The sequence below is a fragment of the Peromyscus californicus genome, unplaced genomic scaffold, assembly GCF_007827085.1.
Source record: "Peromyscus californicus insignis strain IS unplaced genomic scaffold, ASM782708v3 Scaffold_11__1_contigs__length_118956290, whole genome shotgun sequence".
Taxonomy (NCBI): Eukaryota; Metazoa; Chordata; class Mammalia; order Rodentia; family Cricetidae; genus Peromyscus; species Peromyscus californicus.
The window spans coordinates 117,776,190-117,803,017 of NW_026294402.1; the positions used below are offsets into that span (position 1 = coordinate 117,776,190).

Consider the following 26,828-nt stretch of genomic DNA (forward strand, 5'->3'; position numbering starts at 1 on the left):
CAGGGCCTTTAGGAGGTCTAGGATCTCTTTTTTGTTTTTGATTTCCTTACCCGCGGACGTCAGCAGGCCTCTCCGTCTGTAGATTTCCCCGTGGACATGCGCAGTGGCGAAGGCATATCTGCTGTCAGTATAAACTGTGAGCTTCTTACCTTCTGCCATCCGGAGAGCTTGGGTGAGCGCAATCAGTTCTGCGCGCTGGGCCGATGTCCCGGGCGGGAGTGACGATGCCCATACCACTTCCGATTCGGTGGGTCCTTTTTTATCTTTATGTAAGTCTTTGGCAACACTGATACAAGCCTAGGTCCAGAGAGATGCTTAATGTAGAGGTGACCAAGGGCTTGCACAGCCTAGGTACAGAATGAAACTCAACTTTGGCACAGTTTTTGTGTGTGCACCATCCTTGCCCTTATCAGAGATTCTGCTGGTTTCAGGAAACACTGTCTAGCATGGAAAGTACAATGTTTTTCCCGAACTATGACATGCAAAAATACCATGGCTTGCTGCAAAGTGGAGTTCCTCTGGCCAGAATTCAGAAAACTAGTCTCACTGTGAGCTGTGTGTCTGGATATGAGGATGGGACTCCGGTTAGCCTGCTGTGCTTGCCCCTTCTTTATCCTAGGTGCCACAGCAGGAGGACTCCCATGTGAGAAGATTCTTTGAGCTACTCCCTTTCAAGATTTAGTTTATGAAGCAGCCTTAGTGGCCTGGCTGAGAACGACTGCCCACTGGTCTATTTTCCTCCTTTTTCAGTCTCAGAGAACCTCACTAGGAGCTCCGGTTTCCAGGGGGTTCTGAAGCCTGTCAGTGAATCCTAGCTTCTTTACAGCTTAGCCAGTGTGGTTGGCCCTGGAGGCAGAGTCACAACCGTACTCTTGGTTGTGCCTTATTTTCTTCTTCGTCAATCTTTTTCTCCTAATTCCTGTGGTTAAGCCTATATTGAAATATCTTTAATAAAACTTCCAACTCTGCTTTACTATAAATAAAAGTAAAGTAAAAAGAGAGCTGGGGATGTAGCTCAGTGATACAGTGCTTGCCTAGAATCCACAGTGAGGAGCTGAGGTATGTGGGTCATAAGTAGTAGAACTCTTCCCTAGTTATGTGGGAGGTACTAGGTTTTTTCCCTAGTCACTCAAAAATAAATAAATACATAAATACATAAATAAAATCCTCAGAGGAGACAGAAGCAGAGAAGGGTCCACAACACAAGTAAATTTGTCCCTTGTACCTCCTTTATCAGTGCTTCAGGGGCTCCATAAGAGTCACAAAACGCCAGTCCCTGCTGGCTGCCATCTGTTCTAGAACCTCACGTGAGACTTCAGAAGCAATCCCTTTCTTGCTGCCTAGAAAACTGAAATGGCTCTTGGGTGACTCTGGACGTGCCCAGCAGTATGTATACCACACACTGAAGAGCTCCCCTGGAGATCTGCAGGCTATACCTCCCCAGTGGGAGGAAAGAATTATTATTGGTGTTGGCATGGAGTCCCTCCTGCCACTCTGAGCCCAGCTTGTTTTAGTTCCTTATCAGCCATTTCCAGGTTTTATTATTTTAGTTCCCAGTTGTACTGGTCTCTCAAAGCTAATTGCATTTCTGCTAACTCATTCTCTTCAGGTTTGTCTTCTTAGAATGATAGATAATGCTCCTCACTGACTCAATTTGGCCTGCTTGGGAAGGTGAAACACCTTGACACCTTGATATGTCTCAGCCCTTTGCCTGTCAGGAGAACACCATTCTTGACTGAAGGGCTGGGGATGGCAACAAAGCAGAGGGGTGGCTTAGAATGCCATCTGAGGTTGACTGCACTTAGTCCCTGGGGCTGATGGCATAATTGGCAGAAACATTAGCGATTACAAAGCGAGGTTGAGAACGCTGCTGTTCTTGCCACCCAGTATGTACGGAAGGTTCTGCAGTCGCAGAAATGAGTGCATGCACACACAGGAGTCCACCAAGGTCAGCCATTCTCTCCAGTAGCCTGTCCTATCCCCAGGCTGCATATATTTTCAGGCTATATTAGTTATAAGGGGAGCAATGGTGGGCTCAGAGTCTGGAGTCCCACTACAGGTAGACATAGCTTTGATCTCACCCTACTCCAGTTAAGCAATAGATATGCCAGGCAGCAGGAGCATGGTAGAGGGGATGAATCAGGAGGGTGGAGAGCTGGGAGGACCCATGTTCTTCCAGCTGGTGAGCTGTTTTTCTTGCTCTGGGAGAGGGACTGGAACATGCTTTATGGAGGGTCTGAGTTGGTTTGGTAACTAATAGCATTTGGTTTTATGATCTACTTTGATACATGTAAGCAGAGGCCTGGAATTACCAGCCTTTTGTGTGTTCTCTCTCTCTCTCTCTCTCTCTCTCTCTCTCTCTCACACACACACACACACACACACACACACACACACACACACACTCACTCACTCAATTTAATAGAGGTTTTCATTAGATCTGCTTTCTTTGATCGTATCTATGGTCTAATAATAGGTCCCATGACTAGAACACTCATTCGTTATCAGAAGCAAAATTTAAGTCCAAGGGAAAGCTAATCTGAGATCAAACTGCAAGCTGAGCTCCATTGACACATCAGGGAAGCTGCTGGTAAGGCCTAAAGTGCCAGCCTGAATTAGACCCTTAGCTCTTTAGGCACTGTTCACTTGACCTCCAGCAAGTTATACAACCTGCCTGACTCCTCTCATTATCTAAATTGTGTCAGAGGTTAAGGGTGTAGCTCAGTGGTAAAGAGCTTTCCTGGCATTTGTGAAGCTCCAGTTTTGTTTCCCAGTACTGCAATAAAATAAAAAGATCGTTGGTACTGCCTAGAATTGTCATGAGAATAAAAAGTCCTGGTACATCTGAAGTGCCAAGAGTGGTACATAGCATATAGCAAGCATTTGTAAAATTGTGTTTGCTACCCTGTAAAATGAGGATTGCTTCTTCTGGGTCTTACAGCGTCATCCTGTAGGTCACTTGTTTTAATTTCTTTTATGTGGTGCATGCTTTATTTTTCCAGAGGTTTTTTTTTGTTTTTTAAGACAAGGTCTTGCCAGGCAGTGGTGTTGCACACCTTTGATCTCACATTTGGGAGTCAGAGGCAGGCAGATCTCTGAGTTCAAGGCCAGCCTGGTCCATAGAGTGAGTTCCAGGACAGCCAGAACTACACAGAGAAACCCTGTCTCCAAAAACCAGAATAAAAGAAAAAGAAAAGACAAGGTCTTACTGTGTAGCCCTGGTTGGTCTGGAACTCACTATGTCGACGAAGCTGACCGTAAATTCTCAAGAGATTCACCTGCCTCTGCCTTCTTAAGTGCTGGTTGTAAAGGTGTGTACTACCACACTCTACTACCAAAAGAATTAAAATGTCTTTAGTCAGATCTGGGAAATGGCCAACGTCTTCCCTTGTTGAATGTGTTGCTCACTATTGTGTGGGCTGTTTCTTTGGGTGCATGCCGTTACCTGGCTAGTATCTTTGAGGCATTTGGTTTTCCTGGAGATGATCTGTGGCCCTTTCCTCTCTGCTCAGCTGTTGCAAAGGGTCCCTCCTGTGTTGGGAGCCCCAGTGATGGACAGAACCTTCATCTCTCTGCTCTGTCTGTTCCTTCTTTGCTGGAATATAGGTATTTTGGGCCCCCCCACCCCTTTCTTTTTATTTTATGTGTATGGATGTTCCATGGAGGCCAGAAGAGATTGTCAGATCCCCTGAGACTGGAGTTGCAAATAATTGTAAGCAGCCATGTGTGTGCCAGGAAAAGAACCTTCTGTTGGTTTGTTATTGTTCGTTTTCTGAGACAGGGTTTCTCTGTGTAGTGTTGGCTGTCCTGAAATTCTCACTCTGTAGACTAAACTAGCCTTAAACTCAGAGATTTGTCTGCCTCTGCCTCCCAAGTGCCCGGCTAAACCTGGATCTTTTGAAGAGCAGCCGATGCTCTTAACCATTGATCATCTCTCCAGCCCCTCTCTGGCTTTCATATGCTGTCCAAAGCATGTGCTCTGTTTCCCCGCACTGAACGCGTAGCTCCTTTCTCCCTGGCCTCCACTGTATCGCCCCACAGCCGGGGACCATGCAGATAGTACTGGGCCATGGTTGCAGAAGCCTCTAATCTTCCTCAATGCCTGACTATGAGCTGTGCTAAAAGAATGATGTGTTCAAAAATGAAAGGGTGTTTTAAATGGGTAAATTTTACCTTAAATTACCTTAGTCCCAAAGAAACAATGGGGCAGATGAGTGTAGACAGTTGAACTGGGGAAGCTGTGAACAGCTCCTAGGGCTTCAGGGCTGTAGACGATTAATGCTTTACCCTGGGACTGGGAAGTTGAAGATGTGACTCCTGCATTCAGTGAACATAAGAGTGGAGGAGAAGCATCTCTGATTGTGCATATAGAGACCTGTGTGATGTGTCCTGGGGGACTTCCCACATAGGACTTAATATTGGCTGCTTGGTGTTGAGTTAGAAACAGGCGTATGGGGGCTGCTGTATGTATGAACACTGACTGGCTGCTCTTCCCAGAGGTCCTGAGTTCAATTCCCAGCAACCACATGGTGGCTCACAACCATCTGTAATGAGATCTGGTGCCCTCTTCTGGCGTGCAGACATACATGCAGGCAGAACACTGAATACATAATAAATAAATAGATATTTAAAAAAAAAAAAAAGAAAGAAAGAAACAGGCTGTATGCTGCTGGCTGTGTAAAGGTTTGACAGTTGGTCTTGGCTGTTTCTCCTTAGCAGAGCTACTTTTCACTGCTGTAGCTGAGGCTGGCAGGGAGTTTTGGAAATCACCATATTGCTGTGGTGGCAGTGAAATTTCTTCATGTTTTTAAATTTGGGTTCTACTTGCTGATAGTATAAGGGAAGAGCAGGTAATTAGAATCAAAGTTATACAATAAATGCTGTCCTGTGTTGCACTCTTAGACTATATCACTAAGAAAGATTCCTTTCACCATTAAATAGATACGTGGGCCCAGCTGTGGGCGACCATGCTGGTGTTGCTTTCCCAGAGCCCCTCTCTCCTCTTGCTGCTCTGATAGCTACTTTCCTGGGGTCTGCAGCTTCTTGACCCTCCAGGACTAAGAGAAGTATATCCACATATATTCCCACCACCACCCCCATCCAACTTTCCCAGTCTCCTGCTTCCCGTGCTGGCATGTACTAATACCTTCCAGCTTTTCCGGAGTCAGGATGCTTTTGGAGATGACTTTGTAAAGTCTGAGCTGAAGCAGCTGGCCCCTTGCCTTTCCTACCACATAGATGAGTAATGTTTATTTACCTCATAGACTTAATAGGCTGGTTTATGTCCGTGCAGAACTCTCAAAAAGTCCTGTAAAGCCTTTGAGTCTTGTCAGAGTGGCACATGTGAACATTTGTTAATTCTTTGTTGAGGTAATTGGGCATAAGTATCAAGAGTCCAAAAGGGAATTTTTTTTTCTCTCCTGAAAAATACCAAATGACATCAAATACAAATAACAGGTCAACAGTTTTTTTCATGCTGTCATTCATTTTCCTTCTCAGTACAGTGATAACCTAGTGTCTGATCTCTGTCCTACTATCATATGTATCCCTAAGTCATTCCAGAAGGGTTTACCCTGCACTGAAAGCCAGGGCTGGTGTGGAGGGTGAGAGGCATACTTCACAGTCGTGAGGCTTCCTAGCTTTACAGGCCAGCCAGAGAAGAGTGTTTATTTTACTCTGAAGATAAGAGTTCATTATACCAGCTGAGGTTCACTTACCACCAATCTCTTCCTCCTTGGCTGAAGAAGGCCTCTGCTTAAAGGCCTGCTTCATCCACTGACGGGCAGGGCACAGTACTGGGCTCGGTCATTGCACGTACCCATAGGCCCCCAAGACAGCTGACGCCGTCCTTTTCTCATTTCAGTGACTTCACTTTTTTCCCTTTTGCCTTATGCAAGCTAGGACAGCTCTCTGCTTTTGGCCCTTGGTGACATTCCTTATGCTGGCACTCCAGCATTCCACAGAGAACAAGTTCTTTGTGTTTGTAGAGACTCACACAGCTTTTCTGTTGCTGTCTTATGTAGTTCAGCCAATGCTACTCCAGAATTTGAAGGGCGAGGAGGTGATGACCTTGGCACAGAGATCGCTAACACCCTCTACCGGATATTTAACAACAAGAGCAGCGTAGACCTGAGGTCCCTCTGCATCAGTCCTCGGGAGCACTGCTGGGTTCTCTGTGTGGATGTGCTGGTGAGTCATCTTGCATTGTTCCCATCTTACACCACCTGTGTTGAAGACCTGTTGGTTTCCTTCCTCCCTCTACTGTTCCTCTTCATGGGGAAGTGTTTTCAGCCTCCACCGTCAGATTCTTTGGGAAGAGATGGTCTCCTGTAATAATCTTGTATTTACAAGATAAATACAAAACATTAATAAGTGGTACATATAACACCATTCTATAACAAAACTGTGGTCATAGCACATAGCATAGCATAGTGAGTTGTACCTAAAATCACCCATAGGAGTTATCAGGGAATTAAAAACAAGGACCCTCTGGATGGTACCAGACAGATTATTAGAGTTTAGCAAGTTGACAATTGGTATGGGATGATAAGCTCTTTTCATGCCTGTTCAGGTAAGCCTTCCAAACCTTCTGTGAGTAGACACTAGAGACCTAAAGAAGAAAAGGAACTAGACTGTCATTTCTGATCAGTGGGAAAAAGAGCTCTACAGAAGTAAAGAACTCGGCCAGTGTGAGGCAGGGCCTTCACTTGGCCACTCTAGGAGGAACAAGCCGGGCTCTGAGGCTCACCTGCAAAGGATGTTCTTCCAAGGGAGGCTGGCACATACAAGAGAATTGGAGTACTCCGTTCCTATGTTCTGATTAGGACATAGATGATCACCTGAAATAACTGCTACTGAGTATTTTTAGATTCCATATAAATATACTTAGATGAGTATGGGGCAGGGAATAATAACAACAAGGCTTCTTGGGAATTAGAAGCTGCTATGCTGTGTTGTCAGGAGGAACTGTGGGTTTACCTTCAGTGTAGCCTCTTAGAACTCACCCAGGGCTTAAGTACAAGAGCCGGCCCTTGGGAATGTGTTGTGGTAGAATATTAGTTAAAAATGTGTGTAGCTAGAGTTTTCCTGCCTGGCCCACAGTCAGGACAAATCTGTCACCCGCCAGTCCCACAGCCGCTCAGACCCAACCAAGTAAACACAGAGACTTATATTGGTTACAAACTGTATGGCCGTGGCAGGCTTCTTGCTAACTGTTCTTATATCTTAAATTAATCCATTTCTATAAATCTATACCTTACCATGTGGCTCGTGGCTTACCGGCATCTTCACATGCTGCTTGTCATGGCGGCGGCTGGCAGTGACGCCCCCCTCCTTCCTGTTCTCTCAATTCTCCTCTCTGTTAGTCCTGCCTGTACTTTCTGCCTGGCCACTGGCCAATCAGTGTTTTATTTATTGACCAATCAGAGCACATACAGATCATCCCACAGCAAATGTGTTACAACGCCAGGCGGTGGTGGCGCACGCCTTTAATCCCAGCACTCAGGAGGCAGAGCCAGGAGGATCTCTCTGGGTTTGAGGCCAGCCTGGTCTACAGAGTGAGTTCCAGGGCAGGCACTAAAATTACACAGAGAAACCCTATATTGAAAAACAACAACAACTACAAAAAAGTGTGTTACAATTGTTTATCCTGTGGAACATTTGTTTAATGATGCAGTGATGTGTTGCATTCTTTTATGTTGCATTTGTTTAACTCTGTGAAGCTGTGTTACTTAGCTTGTCTAAAACACCTGATGGTCTAATAAAGAACTGACTGCCAATAGCAAGGCAGGAGAAAGGACAGGCGGGACTGGCAGGCAGAGAGAATAAATAAATAGAAGAAGGAGCAAGAGAACAAGGAGAGGAGGACACTGGGGGGCAGCCACACAGCCAGCCACAGAATAAGAGTGAAAGGAAGATACACAGAACTAAAAAAAAGGGAAAAGCCCAGAGGCAAAAGGTAGATGAGAAAATGTAAGAAAAGCTGGCAAAAAAAACAAGCCAAACTAAGGCCGGGCATTTATAAGTAATAATAAGACTCTGTGTGATTTATTTGGGAGCTGGGTGGAGGACCCCCAAAAGACAAAAGAGTAAAGCATAAAATATGTGTGCTGAGTGTTTTGCTCAAAAACCTGAGAAAAGGATCCAATTTTTAATTCTAGAATTATTTTTCATTTGGGTCTTAACTATGTGGCCATCAATAGGCATTTCTGTATAGCTGGATGTTGTTAAGGGTCTTTCTTAGGAGGGATGATGAATGTACAAATATATAAAATGTCATGTCCATCAAAACTAGAAAGAGAGATTCATGACTTCTCTTTTTTTTTTTAATATTTATTTATTATTTACACAGTGTTCTGTAAGCACGTGTCCCTGCAGACCAGAAGAAGACACCAGATCTCATGACAGGTGGTTGTGAGCCACCATGTGGTTGCTGGGAATTGAACTCAGGACTTCGAGAAGAACAGTCAGTGCTCTTAACCGCTGAGCCATCTCTCCAGCCTTGATTCATGACTTCTCAACACATGACTTCTCCATCTCCTTGAGGAGTCTGGTTGTTGGCTTTTTTCCAGAACCTCAGACAGAGGCTTCTTGGGAGGGTAGATTTACCGCTTCCATGTGAGGTGTGTTCTCATCTCACCTGCAAGAGTCTACCAGAGGTAGACCTGGGATTTTATAATTAATATACAGTGTGTAGTGGTACAGGTCTGAGCACTGGGTGTGTGTCCTGGTAATCACATAGTAGAGGTGTCCCGACTCCATGCATGCATGTCCTCTGTGAGTGAGGCTTGCAGTGCAGTCGGCAGCTGTCTGAATTAGTCAGTCCGTGTCACCTCAGCAGGGCAGCAGCCACCTTGCATGTGTGTCTGTATTACTGCAACTATGGAATAGCAGCGGCATATCACTCTCCTCATGGTTCAGCTAGCCAAGGAGGGCAGCCCACCTCCTTATCTTTATTTTAGCTAATTTATTTATTTATTTATGGTTTTTGTAGTCTTTTTTTTTTTTTGAGACACAGTCTCACTATGTAGCTCTGGCTGTCCTGGAACTCACTATATAAACCAGACGGGCCTCAAACTCACAGAGATTCACCTGCCTCTGCTTCCTGGGTCCTGGGATTATAGATATGAACTACCACACCTGGTTTCATGTCTTTTTTTTTTAAATGTACATTCAGCATGGCTTAGGAATCTGTTTCTTAGTTGGGTTAATGCTTAATGATAAGTAATGCTGACTTTTTGTTTCTCAGCTGCTGGAATGTGGTGGGAATTTGTTTGATGCTATTTCCATTGCTGTGAAGGCTGCTCTCTTCAATACGAGGTGAGTCTCCCTAGAGACCAGTCCTATGGGCCTGTGTAGGACTTACCATGGAACACCGACAAGGAAATTGTATGTCTAAAATGGTTCAGAGTTGACAGGTATGCTATCTAATGCTAAGCTCAGGAAAGAGATTTTGTGAACTAAAACTAAGTAAGATATGTGTATTTTTGTGTTTATTTTTTTTTATTGGTAAATGTATGTCATGTAAACAGTATTAGGAAACCAGAGATACAAAAAAATTATACCTTAGCTTCAGGTTGTCTACCTATTACAGGATGGACTCTGAAAAATGCCTTTCACTTTCTCATGTTCCATTTCTACACATAGCACCTAGCACACAGTAGGTATTCACACGTTCCTTGATTGTGCGTATGAATGTTCTAGGAAGGGAGCAACTTGGTTTTGGTTAAGAACAGTGGTTCCCCCACTGTGTTTCCTTTCATAGATAGGCTGTGAACACACACACAGGGAGCTAAAATTTGTGTTTCTTTGAGTATATCTATGAAGAGAGTCTAGCAGCTGAGTAATTGTGTGGGTCAATATGTGTTCCTTTCCTGAGGTACCTTGGGGTAAAGTGGGGTTTAAAAACTTGTGATTGAGGCTGTTAGGGTGGCTGAGTTGGTAAAGAGCTTGAGAACCTTAGTTCAGTTTCCAGAACTCAGTTTAAAAAGCCAGGAGTGGTGGCACACACCTGTAATCCTAGTGCTAGGGAGGAAGAAATGGGAAGATCTATGGTACTCCTGGCCAGCCTGTCTAGTGAGTCAACAAGCCTAAGGTTCCAGTGAGATTCCCTGTCAGAAAGATAAGGTAGAGCTCAAGGAAGATACATGAGGTCTTCTGATCTCTACATGTGTGTAAACTTGTGCACACCACACGCACAAGCCACTAGGTAAAGAAAATTTGAATAAGTGAGCAAATACGTTTATTCTGGAATGTCCCTCGTGTTTTTTTTAATGGTGAAAGTTGAGCACCTGAGTCTCAAAACATTGGAGGTTAAAATACACACCGCAGTGTCTTCAGGGGCTTGTTAACAAGGAGACCGACTCACTAGGTGCACCTTTCACATCCTGTTTAGATGGTGGTTTTACTTTGATTTTGGCTATTGTGTTTGGTATGTCTGGAAATAACTCGAATGGTCACTATCTTTACTTTATGGACAGCGTAACACAGAGATTTTAGACTCTTTCTGTTGTGTCGACTACAGAACAAATACAGACATAGTTAAACTTACATAAGAGCTTCCAAGATGGAGTATTCGTAAGCTTAGGAGCTATAGTGTCCTCCATCCAACCATGCCACTGGATTCTGTTAGACCTTCTAAGAGGGGTCCAGGCACTCCCATGATGAATTTGCATGCTAGATCCCATCACACCAGCAGCCAGCACCCGGGCTTTGTCGAAATGACAAAGGAAGTTGTCATCAGAAGTGGCTAAGATTTGTCGAAATGACAAAGGAAGTTGTCATCAGAAGTGGCTTAAGATGAATCTCCTTGGCTAGCTGGTTCCCATGGGTGCCAGGGAGCTGGGGAAGCTGTTTTGCTGTGAGGGAGTCCTAGTCTTCACTCCCAACCAGCAAGGAGCAGTGACCCCATGATGTCCTTGGATAGAGGATAGAAAGACCTTTGTGCATTGGAGTCCTCTAGAAGAGCTGATGCCACTCGGTTGTCTTTCTCAACCCTCTGCCCAGCTATGCTAGGGCCAAAACATTAAGAATTTTCTCTTTCTTTCTCTCTTTCTCTCTTTCTCTCTCTTTCTCTCTTTCTCTCTTTCTCTCTTTCTCTCTCTCTCTCTCTCTCTCTCTCTCTCTCTCTCTCTCTCTCTCTCTCCCCCCCTCCCCGCTACCCCCCTCCCTCCCTCCCTCCCTCCCCGCCACCCCCGCAGTGTGTGTGTGTGTGTGTGTGTGTACTTGTGTGTGTACGTATACACATGTACATGTACAGGCTCCTTTTTTGACATACCATTTCAAACTGTTTACTGCCCAGTTTAAATAGGATATTACTTAGTACTCTGGGCTCCTGACATGGAAGCTCTAGCCTCAGTTTTTGACAGGTGATGAGGATGAGGATGCAAACAAGATGGAATTAATGAAATTCCTGCTTGTAAGAGAAGAATATCAACTCCTATTCTCAAAAAAAACGCTATGTTTCCTCCTTCCAGTAGATGACAGTTTTAACTCTGCCTCTGTTTCCAGGATACCAAGGGTTCGTGTTCTGGAGGATGAAGAGGGGGCAAAGGACATTGAACTGTCTGATGATCCTTATGACTGCATCCGACTGAGTGTGGAGAATGTCCCCTGCATTGTCACCCTGTGCAAGGTGTGAGCTTGTTTCTTAGCATTTTTGCCATCTGTGGGGAGGTGGGTGTAGGAGGAATCTTAAAAGGTCTTATTAAGGGGGCTGGAGAGATGGCTCAGCGGTTGAGAGCACTGGCTGCTCTTCCAGAGGTCCTGAGTTCAATTCCCAGCAACCACCTGGTGGCTCACAACCATCTTCAATGGGATCTGGTGCCCTCTTCTGGCCTGTAGGCAGAATACTGTATACATAATAAATAAATAAATAAATAAATAAATTTTTTTTTAAAAAAGGTCTTATTAATAAAAACAAAACCTAGGGCTAAGTATTTGGGTGAATGCTGGAAGATCAGAGAAGCAGAACAAGCCACAGCCACCCCACCTCACCAATCCCTCAGCTGATCTTGTTTCCTCAGACTGGAAGTCTCTCAGTCCTCATCCAGAATGAATCTCAGCTGAACTGTTGCTCAAAAGTCTGAAAGCTTAACCAGGCTCTAGTTCCTGGTCTTCACGCCTTGTATACCTTTCTGCTTTCTGCCTTCACTTCCTGGGATTAAAGGCGTGAGTCACCATGCCTGGCTGTTTCCAGTGTGGCTTTAAACTCACATAGTTCCGGATGGATCTCTGCCTCCCAAGTAATAGGATTAAAGGCATGCCACCATTTTCTGGCCTCTATATCTAGTGACTGTTCTGTTCTCTGACCCCAGATAAGTTTATTAGGGTGCACAATATTTTGGGGAACACAGTATCACCACAGGTGGGTCTCCTCCAACCCTAACCTGTTGAGATTACTTCATAAGTTGGGAGGTTGTGGTTGTACAAACCATGTAGATGTAGCTTTAACCCAATTCTAATAATTCAGTTACATTAGAAACCATCATCTGAGCCTTCTGCTTCCTTAGCATTAGGGCTGTCCTCTCCCTTGGCAGGCCCTGCACTTTATTGTACTGCTCATGTCCATTAACTCCTACCCCAGAGTCCAAGGTAACTGAACACTGGTAGATAGATTCTCAAACAGTAATTCCTCTGTGGACCCTGATGTCCACATATAGGAACTGAGGATGTGGGACCAGTCCTAGGTGTCACATGCCAGGTATGGTTTTCACAGAGCCCAGAGGTTTTCTGAGCCTGATATCTAGCATAGCCTCTGGCCTGTGTTGGCTGGGATTGTGACTAATTCCACACGAGACTCGTTATATAAAAATGAAACTGAGCCAGGTGTGGCGGCTCATGTCTCTAATTCCAGAACTCAGGAGGTGGGGGCAGGAGGACTACTGCGAGCTTGAGACTAGCCTAGCCTATTTATCAAGTACCTGGTCAGCACGGCTGCACACAAGACCTTGTCAAAACAAAACAAAACAAAAACAAATTTCAGTCATTTAATTCCACTGAAAGTCCTTTGAGAACTGGGATTGTAAAGAAATGTTCACAGGGTGTTGTGATTGAACAGAGCTCTGGAGAGTGGCTTCATTTTGATTGTCCCTTAGCTTGGTTCTCTGGATTCACTGTTGGAGTGAACAAGATGTAATGTGGCCTCACGTACGCATTTCTGGCCTGTGTCCCCTGTTGGAAAGCCTGGTGGCCTCTGTCCTGATGAACTGTCTGCTCCCACACCCCTTGTTTCCATTTTTTTGTCTTTCATTATCTTATTCACACAATGAACTATATTAACAATGTTGAACATTCCTTCCAGCATTTTCCAAATGAGCAGAATTTAAAATAAGATCTGGAATGAGCCATGCATATGCAGTCTTTGTAGGCTTTATATGAGGGGAATCTGGGATCTCTGGTGTATTGCTCACATGTGTGTTAAACAGCCCTGATCTTGCAGATTGGCTGCCGGCATGTGGTGGATGCCACACTTCAAGAGGAAGCCTGTTCCTTGGCCAGTCTGCTAGTGTCAGTGACCAGCAAGGGAGTTGTGACATGCATGAGGAAGGTGGGAAAGGGAAGCCTGGATCCTGAGAGCATCTTTGAGATGATGGAGGTAAGTCCATAGTGCTGGGGCAAGCCTGGCTACTAGAACTTGCTGCTTCCCACCTCTTCATTATCCATGTGTCTTCTCCATTCACACTCAGGACCCCACCTTGGGGCTGGGAGAGCAGTGGGTAGAGCTTTGGGCTGGGGGTCAGGCCCTGCCGGTGACTGTGTTTATCTTCTCTAATCCCCAGTGGCTGCATTTGGTCTGAGTATTGACTTCAGCCATGTAAAGAGTCACATAACTCCCTCACAGGATGAGGAATTGAATTCCTGTCCCTTCTAAAAAGAGTGTAGATGAGAGCAGCACTAAAGAGTGACCCATCACAGGTTCTTCACAACCTGGAAGTGTTTCGGGGAAAGCTAGCAAGGGTCAGATGAGAAGCTCTGGGGATGGGTAAGAAGATAACTCAATGAGTAGTGATTGTTTCATAAGATGAGGACCTGAGTTCAGATCCCCAGCGCCCACATAACTGGGCTGAGTGGTGCATGCCTGTAATCCTAATGCTGGGAGGCAGACAAGTAGATCCTAGGGGCTCACTGGCCAGCTATTCTAACTAGTAGGTGAGCTTCACCTTCAGTGAGAGACCCTGTCACAGAAATTGAGGTGAAGAGTGATAAAGGAAGATACCTAATGTTGACCTGTGGCCTCCACAAACACATAAAAGGACATAATGGACAGTGTGTCTGGTCCCAGGTGTCAACCCGTCCCTTGGCCCGCAAGGCTAAGTCTCTGAGGAGCAAAGCACTTCTCAGTTTTGTTATTAAAGCAAGCAAAACATGATGTGATGCTTACAGTTAGCTTAAGCAAATACAAGTACAATGAGGGAATACACCTGGTGTTATGTCTTACCATCTTTGGTCATGTGAAAAGAGCCAAGAATATTCCTCCCAGGCCTTTGTTTTTCCCACAGAGATAGTGTGGACGTGCCAGGGCATTCCCTTTATACCCTTGCTTTCAAGTGCATTAACTTACATAGTTTATACAGTTCTTTATATAAAGGCCACCTGTGGGGAAAACCTTCTGTACTCTGCTCCATCCATAGTTCATAGCTTTCTTACACAGGCTTCCATATCCAGGTGTAGGCTGTGCGTTCCAGCTCAAGGCTGCATGCGTCTCCCTAAGCTGCTCTGAGGATATGAAGGGCAGGGTGGGGAGCTGGTGTGTCATCGCATGATACGTTGCAGTGACCATCAGCTCTTGTTCTCTGCTCTTTTTTTTTTTTTTTTTTTTTTTTTTTTTTTTTTTTTTTAAAGAACAGTCTTAACCACTGTGCCATGTCTCCCCCCCCTTTTTTTTTAAATTCATTTATTTATTATGTATACAGAAGAGGGTGCCAGATCTCATTATAGATGGTTGTGAGCCACCATGTGGTTGCTGGGAATTGAACTCAGGACCTCTGGAAGAGCAGTCAGTGCTCTCAACCTCTGAGCCATCTCTCCAGCCCCTGTTCTCTGCTCTTTTAAGCAGCCTGGATTTGGGTTTCTCTACATGCTGTTAGAATGTAGTAGGAGACCCAAAAAGATCCCTTTAGACAAAAGGAGCTCATATCCTCCCTTAGAGAGGGCTCACTCCAGAGAACTTAATGGTAAATCTGGGTGTTTTAAACAATAGCAAAGATTTATTGTATACTATGTGCCAGGAACTGTTCTTAGTATACTTCTCCATCTGTTAGCCTTCATAGTTCAGTCTTTGAGATGAAGAACCTGAGGCACATAAAGAATAACCAGATCTCTCTGGAATGCTGTAGCCATGCCTCCAGGGCTTCAGTGACAGGGAGTGAGGTCTGCAAGCTTGGCTCAAGGAGCCACAGGGCTGTGGCTGTCCATTTCATAAATGGACTCAGTGGTTCTGAACGCCCAGTGGTTAAGTGAGAACCTCTGAGTACCTCTGCAGACTGTGGCCTCTGCTCTCCACCCCTGTTGTCCTATCAGTGGTTCTGAACGCCCAGTGGTTAAGTGAGAACCTCTGAGTACCTCTGCAGACTGTGGCCTCTGCTCTCCACCCCTGTTGTCCTGCTCCCACCTTTCTCCTCATCTTTCTCCCACCATGAATAATCAGACCACCTATTTCATAGAATTGGACATTTTCTAGTGTAGGGCGTGTGTGTGTGTGTGTGTGTGTGTGTGTGTGTGTGTGTGTGTGTGTGTGTGTGTGTGTTGTGTGGGTGCATATGTGGAGAGGTGCTTGTTCATATAAGTGTGCATGCATGTGGAGACTAGAGATTGACATTGAGTGTCTCCGTCAATCATTCACCACCTTATGTATTGGGGCAGAATCTCTCACTTGAACCCAGCGCTCATCAATCCTAGCAGTGTAGTCAGCCAGCTTGTTCTAGGGGGTCCCTTGTCTCTGGCGCCCTGTGAGCTGAGATCACAGGTGGGCTACCACATTTGCCCAACATTTACTGGGTGCTGGGAATCTGAACTCCAATCCACCATAATCTTTTCATAAGTAGTCGTACCTGGAGGCTCACCTCACATGACAGTCAGGGCCAGGATAAACACAAAGGTTGTGACTGGCCTGGGACTGTGGTACAGGCCTGGTGTCTTTCTCGATGACACTGAGATCCAGTACAGAAGCAAAGTCACAGCCACAAGCTATGGGAGCATTCAGAGCTTGCAGTGGAGATTTGGGGTTGGTATGTTGTGTTCTATTTGTTTGTTTTTTGAGACAGGGTTTCTCTGTGTAGCCTTGGCTATCCTGGAACTTACTCTGTAGACCAGGCTGGCCTTGAACTCACAAAGATCCCCCTGCCTCTGCCTCCTGAGTGCTGGGATTAAAGGTATGTGCCACCACCACCCGGCTGCACTATAGTCTTAAAATGATTCATGAGCCTGGAGACAAAATGAGCCTGGAGACAAGATAACAAAGATTTTGTCTTGGGGGGCTTTGGAACATTTTGTACATGTACGTTTAGTCTTTTTTTTTTTTTTTTTTTTTTTTAATGCCTGCCATGTGGCTGATAATTACTAGTGGGTAGTCTGACTTCCTCACATGTCACTCTTCTAATGTGCCCCTGTGGGTAACCAAAGACCCCATCCAGGGCCTGATTTTGGCATCTGAGCATTTGTGCCTGGAGGTCTGGTGCCAGGTGAGTGGCTTATTGAGATGGCCTGGGTAGTCTTTGCTTCTTCCTCAACAGGAGGGTTTTTGTGGTCTTTCTATGCCTCATAAGACAGTATTCCACAGCCAGGTTTGGTTGGCAGTGTGACTGTTTGTTGTGGCAGCAGGAACATTGATTGTTGGGCAGCCTTTTCTGGTCTTCAGTGATTTACTTGTGTGTGTAGAGGATCTCCAAGTGTAACCATGATGCTGTTGGTGTTTATAGTTCATTTTGTATTAATTGGAAGTCCTTTGGTGAGCTAGGGTGTTGGAATGTGTGCCTAACTTCTAGGGAAAATGAAAAGCTGTAAAAATTTCAGTGATGCAGACAGATATGTGGGTGTTGGGCAGGCTGGCAAGCAGGTAGGGGCTTCTGATGAGTTTTTGCCTCACCAGCAGGTGACCTCTGTTGTAGGTTGGTTGGTTGGTTGGTTGGTTTTTTAACTCTTTACTCTTTGGTCTTTGGGGGCCCACCACCCAGTTCCCAAATAAATACATGAAGTCTTATTATTACCTATAAATGCCCAGCCTTAGCTTGGCTTGTCTCTAGCCATTTTTGTTAATTTATCCCATCTACCTTTTGCCTCTGGGCTTTTATCTTTCTCTAGTCTATATACTTTCCTTTACTTCTTATCTGTGGTTGGCTGGCCCCTGATGTCCTCTCTCTTTTTTCTTGCTCCTTGATCTTCTCTCTCATATGTTCTCTCTGCCTGCCAGCCTTGCCTATTTCTCTCTCCTGCCTGACTATTGGCTGTTCAGCTCTTTAGTAGATCAATCAGGTGCTTTAGACAGACAATACAACGTAGCTTTACAGAGTTAAACAAGTGCAACATAAAAGAATACAACACATCTTTGCATTATTAAAAAAGTATTCCACAGCATAAACAAATGTAATACATCTTCAACTAATATTCCACAACACTCTGTCCTGTCCCTGTCATCCTGCAGAGCAGCAAGCGAGTGGGCAAGGTGCTACACATGTCTTTGCAGAGCATTCTACACAAGGAAGAAAGCCTGGGGCCCAAGAGGCCAAAAGTCGGGTTCCTGGGATGATTTGTCATCACTGCTGTGGTGGACATTGGTTATTTCACTTCTCCATTGAGACTGGTGTGTATATATTTTTCTTAATTGTAAAAATGTTAAGTCAACATTTGTACGTGTGAAAATAAAGTCTTTTTTTTTCTGGTTTGGTTTGGTATTAGTAGCATCTCCAGCTTTATACTGTTACTCCATCTAGTTTAGCATTCTGCTGCCGAGAATGCAGTTGAAAAGGGTCACCATCCTCCAGGGAGCTGCCTGCTTCCAAGGTACATGAGGATGACAGCAATCCATAAAATAAAGACCCTGTAGAAGCTAGTATATGGTGCCATATACTTGTAATGTTAGTATTGGGGAGAATTTCAAGCTTGGCTATTTAACAAGACCCTGTTGTTTGAATCTTAGATGGTCTTTTAATAAAAAACCCATAGGTATAATCCCTTGAACAAGATTAGAAATATATGTACAGTATTTTCTAACAAAATCAATCTCAAATTTGTATCAATATATAATTTGTATATAATATACAAAAATCCAATCCAATATAAAATATTTAAAATTAGTAGTTGCTTTTTAAAAGTAGATTCAATAATCTACCATTTTATCTTATCATATCCATATCTTTTTTTTTCAGAGTAGATTCAATAATCTACCTCTTATCTATATCCTCTTTTTTCTTTTTCTTTTCTTTTTTTTTTCAAACAAGAACCCTGAATCTAATCTTGTTTAGCTTTTTTTCCTGACCATTATCAATTAACAGCTTGTAACCAACCATCCTAAACAATGACAATTATCTATAACCCATTGACAGGCCAAAAACCACCCACCCTACCTCTTGGGAATGTGGGTGTCTGTTCTTAAAATTACTTCCTGCTGTCTGGGGGCAAAGGCATGTTTAGGGGATCCTGAAAAGAAAATTTTGGGGTTAATTGTCAAGTCCTGGGGGAGGAAGCTGTATAGCTGTTGTCCAGTGTCTGCGTAATGGGAAAGTGCAGGGCTTGTCTCAAGTCCTTGCTCTAGTAGTGTGTGAGGTTGGATCATCTCAGCTAGCCATCTTAAAATTGTCCTGAGCAGTTTGTAGTCCAAACTGTTTCCATGTTGGGCAACAGATATTGTTCGAATCTTAGATGGTCTTTTAATAAAAAACCCAGAGCCAGATATCAGGGTGAAAAGGTGAAAGATCAGAGAAGCAGAACAGCCAGCCACTAGTTCTTACTTGTACGAAATCCTCAGCCTAAAGAGAGTGAGTTCCTGTTTCCCAAGTGCTAGGATTAAGGGTGTGTGCCACCACTGCCTGGCCTCTGTGTCTAATCTAGTGGCTGACTCTGTCCTCTGATCCTTAGGCAGATTTATTAGGGTACACATTATATCAACACAAACCCAGTCTCCAAAACAGATTCCATGCAGAAAATGATTTAAGGAAATGGCTTGTGGTAAGTATTTTGTGAATAATTTTTTTCTTCATAAAGCTTTCACAGTAAGAATCACAAGGCTAAATCACAAGGCTAGGTATGGTGGCACACACTTTTAATCCCAACACCTGGGAGGCAGAGGTAGATAGATTTCTATGAGTTTGAGGCCAGCCTAGTCTGCATAGTGAGTTCCAACCCCAGCCAAGGATACATGGTGAGAACCTGTCACCAAAAAAAAAAAAAAAAAAAAGGAAAGAAAGAAAAGAAAAGAAATCACAAAATAATTCATTTTCCCTTCAGGTCAGGAATAAGGAAGCCATGGCCACAGAGAAGGGTCCAAGTCTCCTATCTGTATGCCTGCCAGATCCTGCCAGCCAAAAAATCCAGGAGACCTTCCCCTTGGGTCAGGGGCTTAGTGGCCATTTGGGTTCTTAGCCAGCCTTTCTTACCATTCTTAGATTTTTCTTGTTTTTGTTTTGAGTCAGTCTTATGTAGCCCAGTGATGCCTTTGAATTTCCAATCTTCCTGCTTGGGATTGGGTTACAGGCATGTTCTAGCATATCTGACTCCACTCATGTTTTGAAATTCCTTTGTGTTTTATAACCCCTCCCTGATGTTTCATAAGATGGCCATGTTTTATCAGCACTATAATGGCTGTTTAAGGAATGTTGTCATTTGACTTACAGGCCAGCTTTTATTCTCTGGGGATAGTAACGAAGATATTCTACTCACAGTGCAGCATGATAGAATTAAGGCTTCATGGATAAAGGAGTTGTTTTTTTTTTTTTTTTTTTTTTTTTTTTTTTTTTTTTTTTTTTTTTTCCAAGAGAACCAAAGCTCCTAAATCAGTCTCATAGGGCCCTTGGGAGGTAGCTGATTCATGGAGAACATTTCAGCCAGTGGTATTTGCATTCTTTGTTGAGTCAGTCGAATGATGTGAGGTGTTAGGAATTTATTATCTAATGGAAAGGACATAGTATGAGCTGCAGCCTCATGCATTTGTCGATGTAATTCTAAATGGTCTTATTAAGTAAGAAACACAGAGCCAAATAAAGAGTTAAAAGCCCAGAGATCGAGCAGTAGCCAAGAACTAAGACCACCTCTGTTAGTTATTTTGCGGTGCTCTTACCCTGCGAGGAAATGTCACGAAACACGACAGAATCCGCTAACAAGAGTTTTATTAAGATGATAGGGACAGATGGGTGCCCAGGCCTGTAGAAGAGACACGTGTGTAGAGAAGAGGAAGAAGAGGAGAGAGAGAAAGCCGGGAATATGTCGCCGGCTTATAAAGGCTGGGGGTGCACAGGTCGACGTAACTACTCCACGCATGTGTGTAGATCACATGGCTGCGTTGCGCGCTTACACAACCATGCAAAGTCACGGATCCTGGTCACTCGAGACGTCTTGACCCGGAAATGCCTATCTTGACCTGGAACTGGCTAGGCGGAAGTGTCCAGGTCCGCCGGGCACATGCAAACACGCCCAATCGTGGGGGCGTGTTGTGAACCCATCATCCTTGACTCTTCCTTTTAAAAAAGAAAAAAAATTGTGGTTGAGTGGGAATGGGGCGACGTTTCTCTCAAAGACTGCTTCCGGCTGAATAGTGGGCATTGGTTGGCTCTTGGGGGGAATGGGAGGGTATCTTGTGAAGTCTTGGGATGATGGTGGGGAGGTCCTGGAATGACGTTCTGCCGTCCCCTTGTTCTGCAGCTGTCCATCCGTGCTGTGGCTGGGAACCTTCTATTTGACAAGATACTGTTGACATAGAAAAAGCTTAGGGAAAAAAATTATTATTATTTTATTTTTGGAGTTGGCATTTGTCTGAGGTAGATCTGGCCTGCCCAGATGGAGACATGTGACATTTATCTGAGGTAGATCTGGCCTTAGTACTCTGCTTAATTTTTATCTGAGACAAGCCTTATTAGAGGTAGTTTATTTAAGGCACCTGTTTCCCTTATTAGGTTAGCATTTAGGAAATGCAGGTGATCAGTTGTTGAGTATTAAACAATGATAGATTGTTGTATTATATTTTTCCTTACCGCCTGGATATTTTTGATGGTCTTTTTTGCCTCCGGCTCTGTGTGGCCCTGGTTGGGAAAGGAAGGGGTGATACCTTACCTCTGGAATTGGTGACAAGGCAGTGGATCCTGATGTCCTCTGGAGCTTGAGAGTGAGTGGCCCTATTTGTTTCACTGTATAGGAAGAGAGATTTTTCTGGGATGGAGGTGAGATAAAAAGTTTTAGATGAGACAGGTGGACCCAGTGAGGAAAGCCCTCAAGTTTAGCAGCTGTAGGAGTCACAAGAATTACCTTGAAGGGTCCCTGCCACTTAGGGGAAAGAGGTGAAGGGCACTGGCCTGGAGGGAAGAGAAGAACCTGATCCCCAATGTGTATTGGAGGTAGACAGTTATTGTCACATGGCTGAGGTAATGAACAGTCTGCGTAGCTCCATAGGATAGACCTTAGGTGACATAAAAGGGGAGTTAACAGTCTATCTGGAACAGTTGGAGGGTTGGATAAAAGACCTGGTGTTAGAACTGGCCTTCCATACATTAGTTCAAACGGAGAAATTGAAAGAGGCTTTTTAGGAAGAGCCCTGAGCCTGAGAAGAGCTAGAGGCAATAATCTTACCCAGTCAAGGTGAAGTTCCTGTGACATCTTAGTAAGAATGGTTTTTAAAGACTGGTTGGTACGCTCCACCTTTCCTGAGGATTGAGGACGGTATGGGATATGAAAATGCCAAGGAATGTTAAGAGCCTTAGCTAGTGTCTGAGAAATCTGAGAGGTGAACTCTGGGCCATTGTCAGACTGAAAAGAAGCAGGAATCCCAAACTGAGGAATAATTTCTTGGAGAAGGAGGTCTGCAACTGTCTGAGCCCGCTTATTAGAAACCGGATATGCCTCCATGAGAGGAGAGGCCTGCAAGGGAAAGAACTGCTAGAGTCAGTAGAGTGAGTGGCTGGGAGGAGAAGGAGAGGAGCTGCTGGCGCGTCTGGGACGAGGCCAATGTGTAGAGCGAAAGAAATGGACCTTAGCTAGAGGATCCCTCCCCATTAAATGTACAGGGCAGCTTGGCACCACTAAGAATGTGTGTGTGAGAGGGATGCCTCTGAAAATGCAATTGAGTGATGGTGTCTGATGAGGCAGGTAAGGCTGTTCCCCCAACCCCAACAATAAGGAGACGAGCAGGGGAGGTGGGCCCCCAAAACTCTGTCAGGACAGAGTAGGTAGCTCCGGTGTCCAAAAGGAACGAGATGGGGCCGCCCATTGACCTTTATAATTACCCTAGGTTCCCTGTGTGAGATGGGAGTGGCCGTGGCGGAAACCTGGCAGCGTCAGTCCTCGCTGTAGGCCAAACCTAGAAAGTCAGCTGGAGGGTGGTCTTCGTCTGGCGTTCCTATGTCGCTTGGGACATTAGGACAGTCAGCTGACCAGTGACCCTTTTGGCAACACTTTGGACAAGGCTTTGTCGGTGCCCTTCGTGGGCCGGTGGTGCAAGCCCGGGCCCAATGGCCTTCTTTCCTGCACTTGAAGCAGGGACCAGACGGCTTTTGGGGAGCTGGTCAGATGGTGCTTGCCAGCATCTGGCAGCTCCTTTTCTGGGCTTTTTTTTTTTAATCTCTCTCATGGTACACCTTAAACGCTATCACCGGCACATCTGCCTGTGGAGTCAGAGGGCCGTTCCCCAAACGTTTAAGTTTATCTCTAATGTAGGGGAAGCTCTGTGAGACAAAGTGGGTCATTAGCAGCTGCCTGCCCTCAGGGCTCTCCGGGTCTAAGTTAATGAACTGAAGTAGAGCCTTGGTGAGCCGCTCTAAAAAGTGAGACGGATTTTCGTCCTTATCCTGAATTATCATTTTTAGTTTTTCATGGTTTACTGGTTTTAGGGCAGCCTTACGGAGACCTGTCAGGAGACAGGTAATAAACCTATCTCTGGCTAGACAGCCACCCTGGGTGTTATAGTCCCAGTGTGGTTCTTGGTCAGGAACCGCCTCAGCTCCTGGAGGGTGTGAAAGATTAGTCTGATGAATTTTTTCTGCGTGGGTCCTAGCCTGTTCCCATACCTGTCCATCCTCAATCCTCAGGAAGTAAATTATTAGAAAGTATCATGTATATATCATGAAAGGTGAGACTATAAGATTGTTATATATTGAAACTGTTTAATAAAGGAAGCAGAATTAGAAGTATACAACCCAGCTTACTTTCTATCTGAGAGAGTTCTGCGAGAGAGAATAGAACATGACCCTTAATCAGAGGTTCGTTAGCAAGATCTAGAGTCAGAGATTCCGGAGTCAGAGAATCCTCTGGTTTAGGCATAGCTAGGAGCATATGAGCAGGAGAGAAGGAATCTAGAAGAGACGGTTTAGCATTGAGAAAAAAGAAAGCAACTCTTTTCATTTGCCTGCACGCTGACAGAAATTAGAGAACTCCCGTAAAATATCGGGATCTAAGGAGCTACTCGGCGGCCATTTTTTGTTGTTTTTTAAAGCATATTTGGGCCATTTCTTAGTACAGAGACAGGTCAGCTTAGGAATCTTTATGTAAGGCATTAAGCTGAGAGGTTTTAAAGCTTCAAGAAGACAGCCTAATGGAGAGGAAGGACTAAGGGTTGGAAGCCTTGTTTCCCATGTCTACAGCAGAGAGGCAGAAAAATAAAAAAACAAACGTGATCCGGAGCCAAGGCCAAGGACGGATGCCAGGCACAGGCCGCTAATTGGCTTGTCACCCACAGAAGCGGGGCCCCACCACGTGAGGCAAGGATTCCCCGGGAATCTGGACAGCGTTTGCCGCTTCATCAAGCCGGATGAACATGTTGCCCTCACGTGGCCCCCAGGACGCACCCAATGGCGGTGGTCCCACTGTGAGAAATATCTCAGGCTGCAGACGTGGGAGATGGCTAGAAATTTAGGCCTGCGTTAGGGGCCAACCGTAGCCAATAAAGACCGTGGCCGGGGGTTCCCCCGTCTCAAGAATACTTGTGAGGTGCCAGATGCTCAACGGTCGTTCTCACAGATTCAGGAAACCGTTTACGCTGACTGAAAAGTGGGGGGACTCACCAATCGGAGAAGTGGTGTTGGATGTAGTTTTAGCGCAGCCAGGTGTAATGGAAAGCGGTCTGTTGCGGCGTACAGAGGAGAGTCCTCGGTTTGTGTGTAGCAGTCCCCGGTTTATGGGTTTCCAGGCGCAGGGCGCCCAGAAGCACCTGCTCGGTTCACGGCACCATATGTTAGTTATTTTGCTGCGCTCTTACCCTGCGAGGAAATGTCACGAAACACGACAGAATACGCTAATAAGAGTTTTATTAAGATAAAAGGGACAGAGTGCCCAGGCCTGTGGAAGACGTGTATAGAGAAGAAGAGGAGAGAGAGAAAGCCGGGAATATGTTGCCGGCTTGTAAAGGCTGAGTGTGCACAGGTCGACATAACTACTCCACGCATGTGCGTAGATCACATGGCTGCGTTGCGCGCTTACACAACCATGCAAAGTCACGGATCCTGGTCACTGGAGACGCCTTGACCCGGAAATGGCTATCTTGACCTGGAACTGGCTAGGCGGAAGTGTCCAGGTCCGCCGGGCATGTGCAAACGCCCAACCATGGGGGCGTGTTGTGAACCCATCAACCTCATTTTACCACTCACTGCCGTCCTTCCCCTGAGAGAGAGACCTTCTTCCTGTGTCCTGTCTCTTTATTGCCTTTCTGTTCTGCCTTCTCATTGGTTCTAAACCTAACCACATGACTTCCTCGTCACTGCCTGTCTGTACAGACCTCCAGGTCTCTATTGTTCGTACTGAGATTAAAGGTTCGGGTCACCGCTTGGCTGTGTCCTTGAATACACAGAGATTCTGCCTGCCATGTGATCAGATTAAGGGCGTGTGCCATCACTGCCGGACTTCTGCTAAATGGCTTGCCCTTAGCTCTGATCCCCAGGCAACTTGATTTATTAACATACAAATAAAATCACATTTCAGCACAAATAAAATATCACCCACCGTGCATTACCTTCAGATGCTCAGGCATGGGCACCTTCCCTCATGTGATCCTGTTCATCCATGCAAAGAAGTAGCTGGGCTTGTGTATCCTAGGGAAGCTGCTTACCTGCTGGCAGCATAGTTGTCATATTTATAATGTGATGTATCATAGTGTGCTGGGCTGTTACCTTATATTTTCCCAATGCATGCTGCTACAGATGCCATGACATGGTGTTCCCAACAGGGCAGGAGGCAGGCTTCATCCTCTGCCCTATTCCTAGTGTGTACCTACAGGAAATGATTGACAGTGGTGATGCAGACATGTGCTTCAAGTGTACACAAAGGTACACAAGCCTTTAGTTTCAAGGATTGCTTTCACTAGATCACTTTGGGATATGTAAATGACAATTAGTGCTTTGTATTTGCCTGTGGGTAATAAAAGTGAACATTCAGGTTAGGCACTTGTCATAGGTCACCCAGATTTCTATGCCACCTTGTTTACACACACCTCTCATCTACCTCTGGCTCCATAGGAAAGAAGCTGAAAGAGGAAAACCCAGGTCTGGTTTGTAGATAAATCGGTTCTGCATATTGAGACAGCAGTGAGGGAGCCAGAGCCATAGAACACTTGGTGGTTTGTTTTGCATGAAGGGAGAAGGATATTTAGCTAGTAGAAACTTGTTTGGGTCACTAGACAACATTCTTAAAGAGAAGAATGATCAGAGAAAAGGAATGTGCTCTGGAAGCAAAGAGGGTGGCATGGCCTAAGATCCTGGAGAAGAGAGGCCTTCTGCAGGACACAGTCTGTTACCAGCTGGGCTTTTCCTGAGGGCATTTGTAGACTCAGGATGTGCACTATGGATCAGGCCCCAGCATAATAGTTTTCAGTATGCAGGATCCCAAACACTGCTGGGTTCACACCTGCCAAAGTCCAAGACAATGTGTGGGGAAGAGTCTGAGTTTAGACTGGAGTCAGGGAGCATCTGGAACATAATCAGGTGAGCGCAGGACTGAGCTCGGCATGCCTGTTTGTTTTTCTGGAAATCACAATAGAGAAGAGCAGAGAAGACATCTGGCTCCTCAGCACTGCCCTCATTCCCTTAACCTTGCAGGTTATCAGCTGTCTCTCACAGGTGCCTCCTGTGTTGCTGCAGGCTGCTGGAATATATCATAAGAACTCAGCTGGTTATGGCAAAGTCACTACCTGGAGGGATCAAGGATTTCCTCCAGAGGAAGCCAAATTCCAAGGAGCTTTTGGTGTTATTTGGCTTGTTATATATCAGCTGTATTCTGTTATGAAAATCATGTGTGCCTTCATCGTTTTCCCAATTGATTTTTCCCTAAGAAGGGCTAACAGTGTGGACTGATCACTCTCTGGATATACACATTCCAGTTATTTGGAGAACAGCCTCAGGAAAAGCTTTCTCTGGAATCAGATATCTCCCTTAGCCACTTTCAAGGACTACAGGAAACACGGCTCAGGTGGGTGCCCAACTTCTGAGGATAACAGTCATAACAGCCCACATGCGAGTCTCCTGACTTAAATTCCACAAGGGGACACCACCTAGGTCAGGTGGACATTAAGTAATAGCTTTACACAATTTGGCTCGGACCCTCCCTTTATATACTGGAACTTCCAGGGCACAGAACTGAGAAGAGAAAAGAGTATGGAAGAACTAGATAGGTAAGAACTTGAGAGGAACAAACTGAGATGGGGA

The 26,828-nt window shown here is 45.1% G+C and overlaps 1 protein-coding gene across 2 annotated transcripts in view; it reads left to right on the forward strand.

Moving 5' to 3' along the window:
• The window catches only part of Exosc7 (exosome component 7), a 41,916-nt gene that overhangs the window by 12,417 nt on the left and 2,671 nt on the right, over positions 1–26,828 (forward strand). The window contains exons 4-8 of one of the 2 annotated variants that reach the window (XR_008215305.1): positions 6,024–6,189; positions 9,248–9,318; positions 11,509–11,632; positions 13,439–13,594; positions 17,639–17,797. Coding sequence is in view for 1 of the 2 variants with exons in the window: in XM_052725540.1 (XP_052581500.1) it covers positions 6,024–6,189; positions 9,248–9,318; positions 11,509–11,632; positions 13,439–13,594; positions 17,639–17,743 (622 nt within the window). In the remaining variant the exon portion in view is untranslated. Of the gene's footprint in view, positions 1–6,023; positions 6,190–9,247; positions 9,319–11,508; positions 11,633–13,438; positions 13,595–17,638; positions 17,878–26,828 lie in introns of those variants that run through there. The other variant, XM_052725540.1, reaches the window with a different exon arrangement.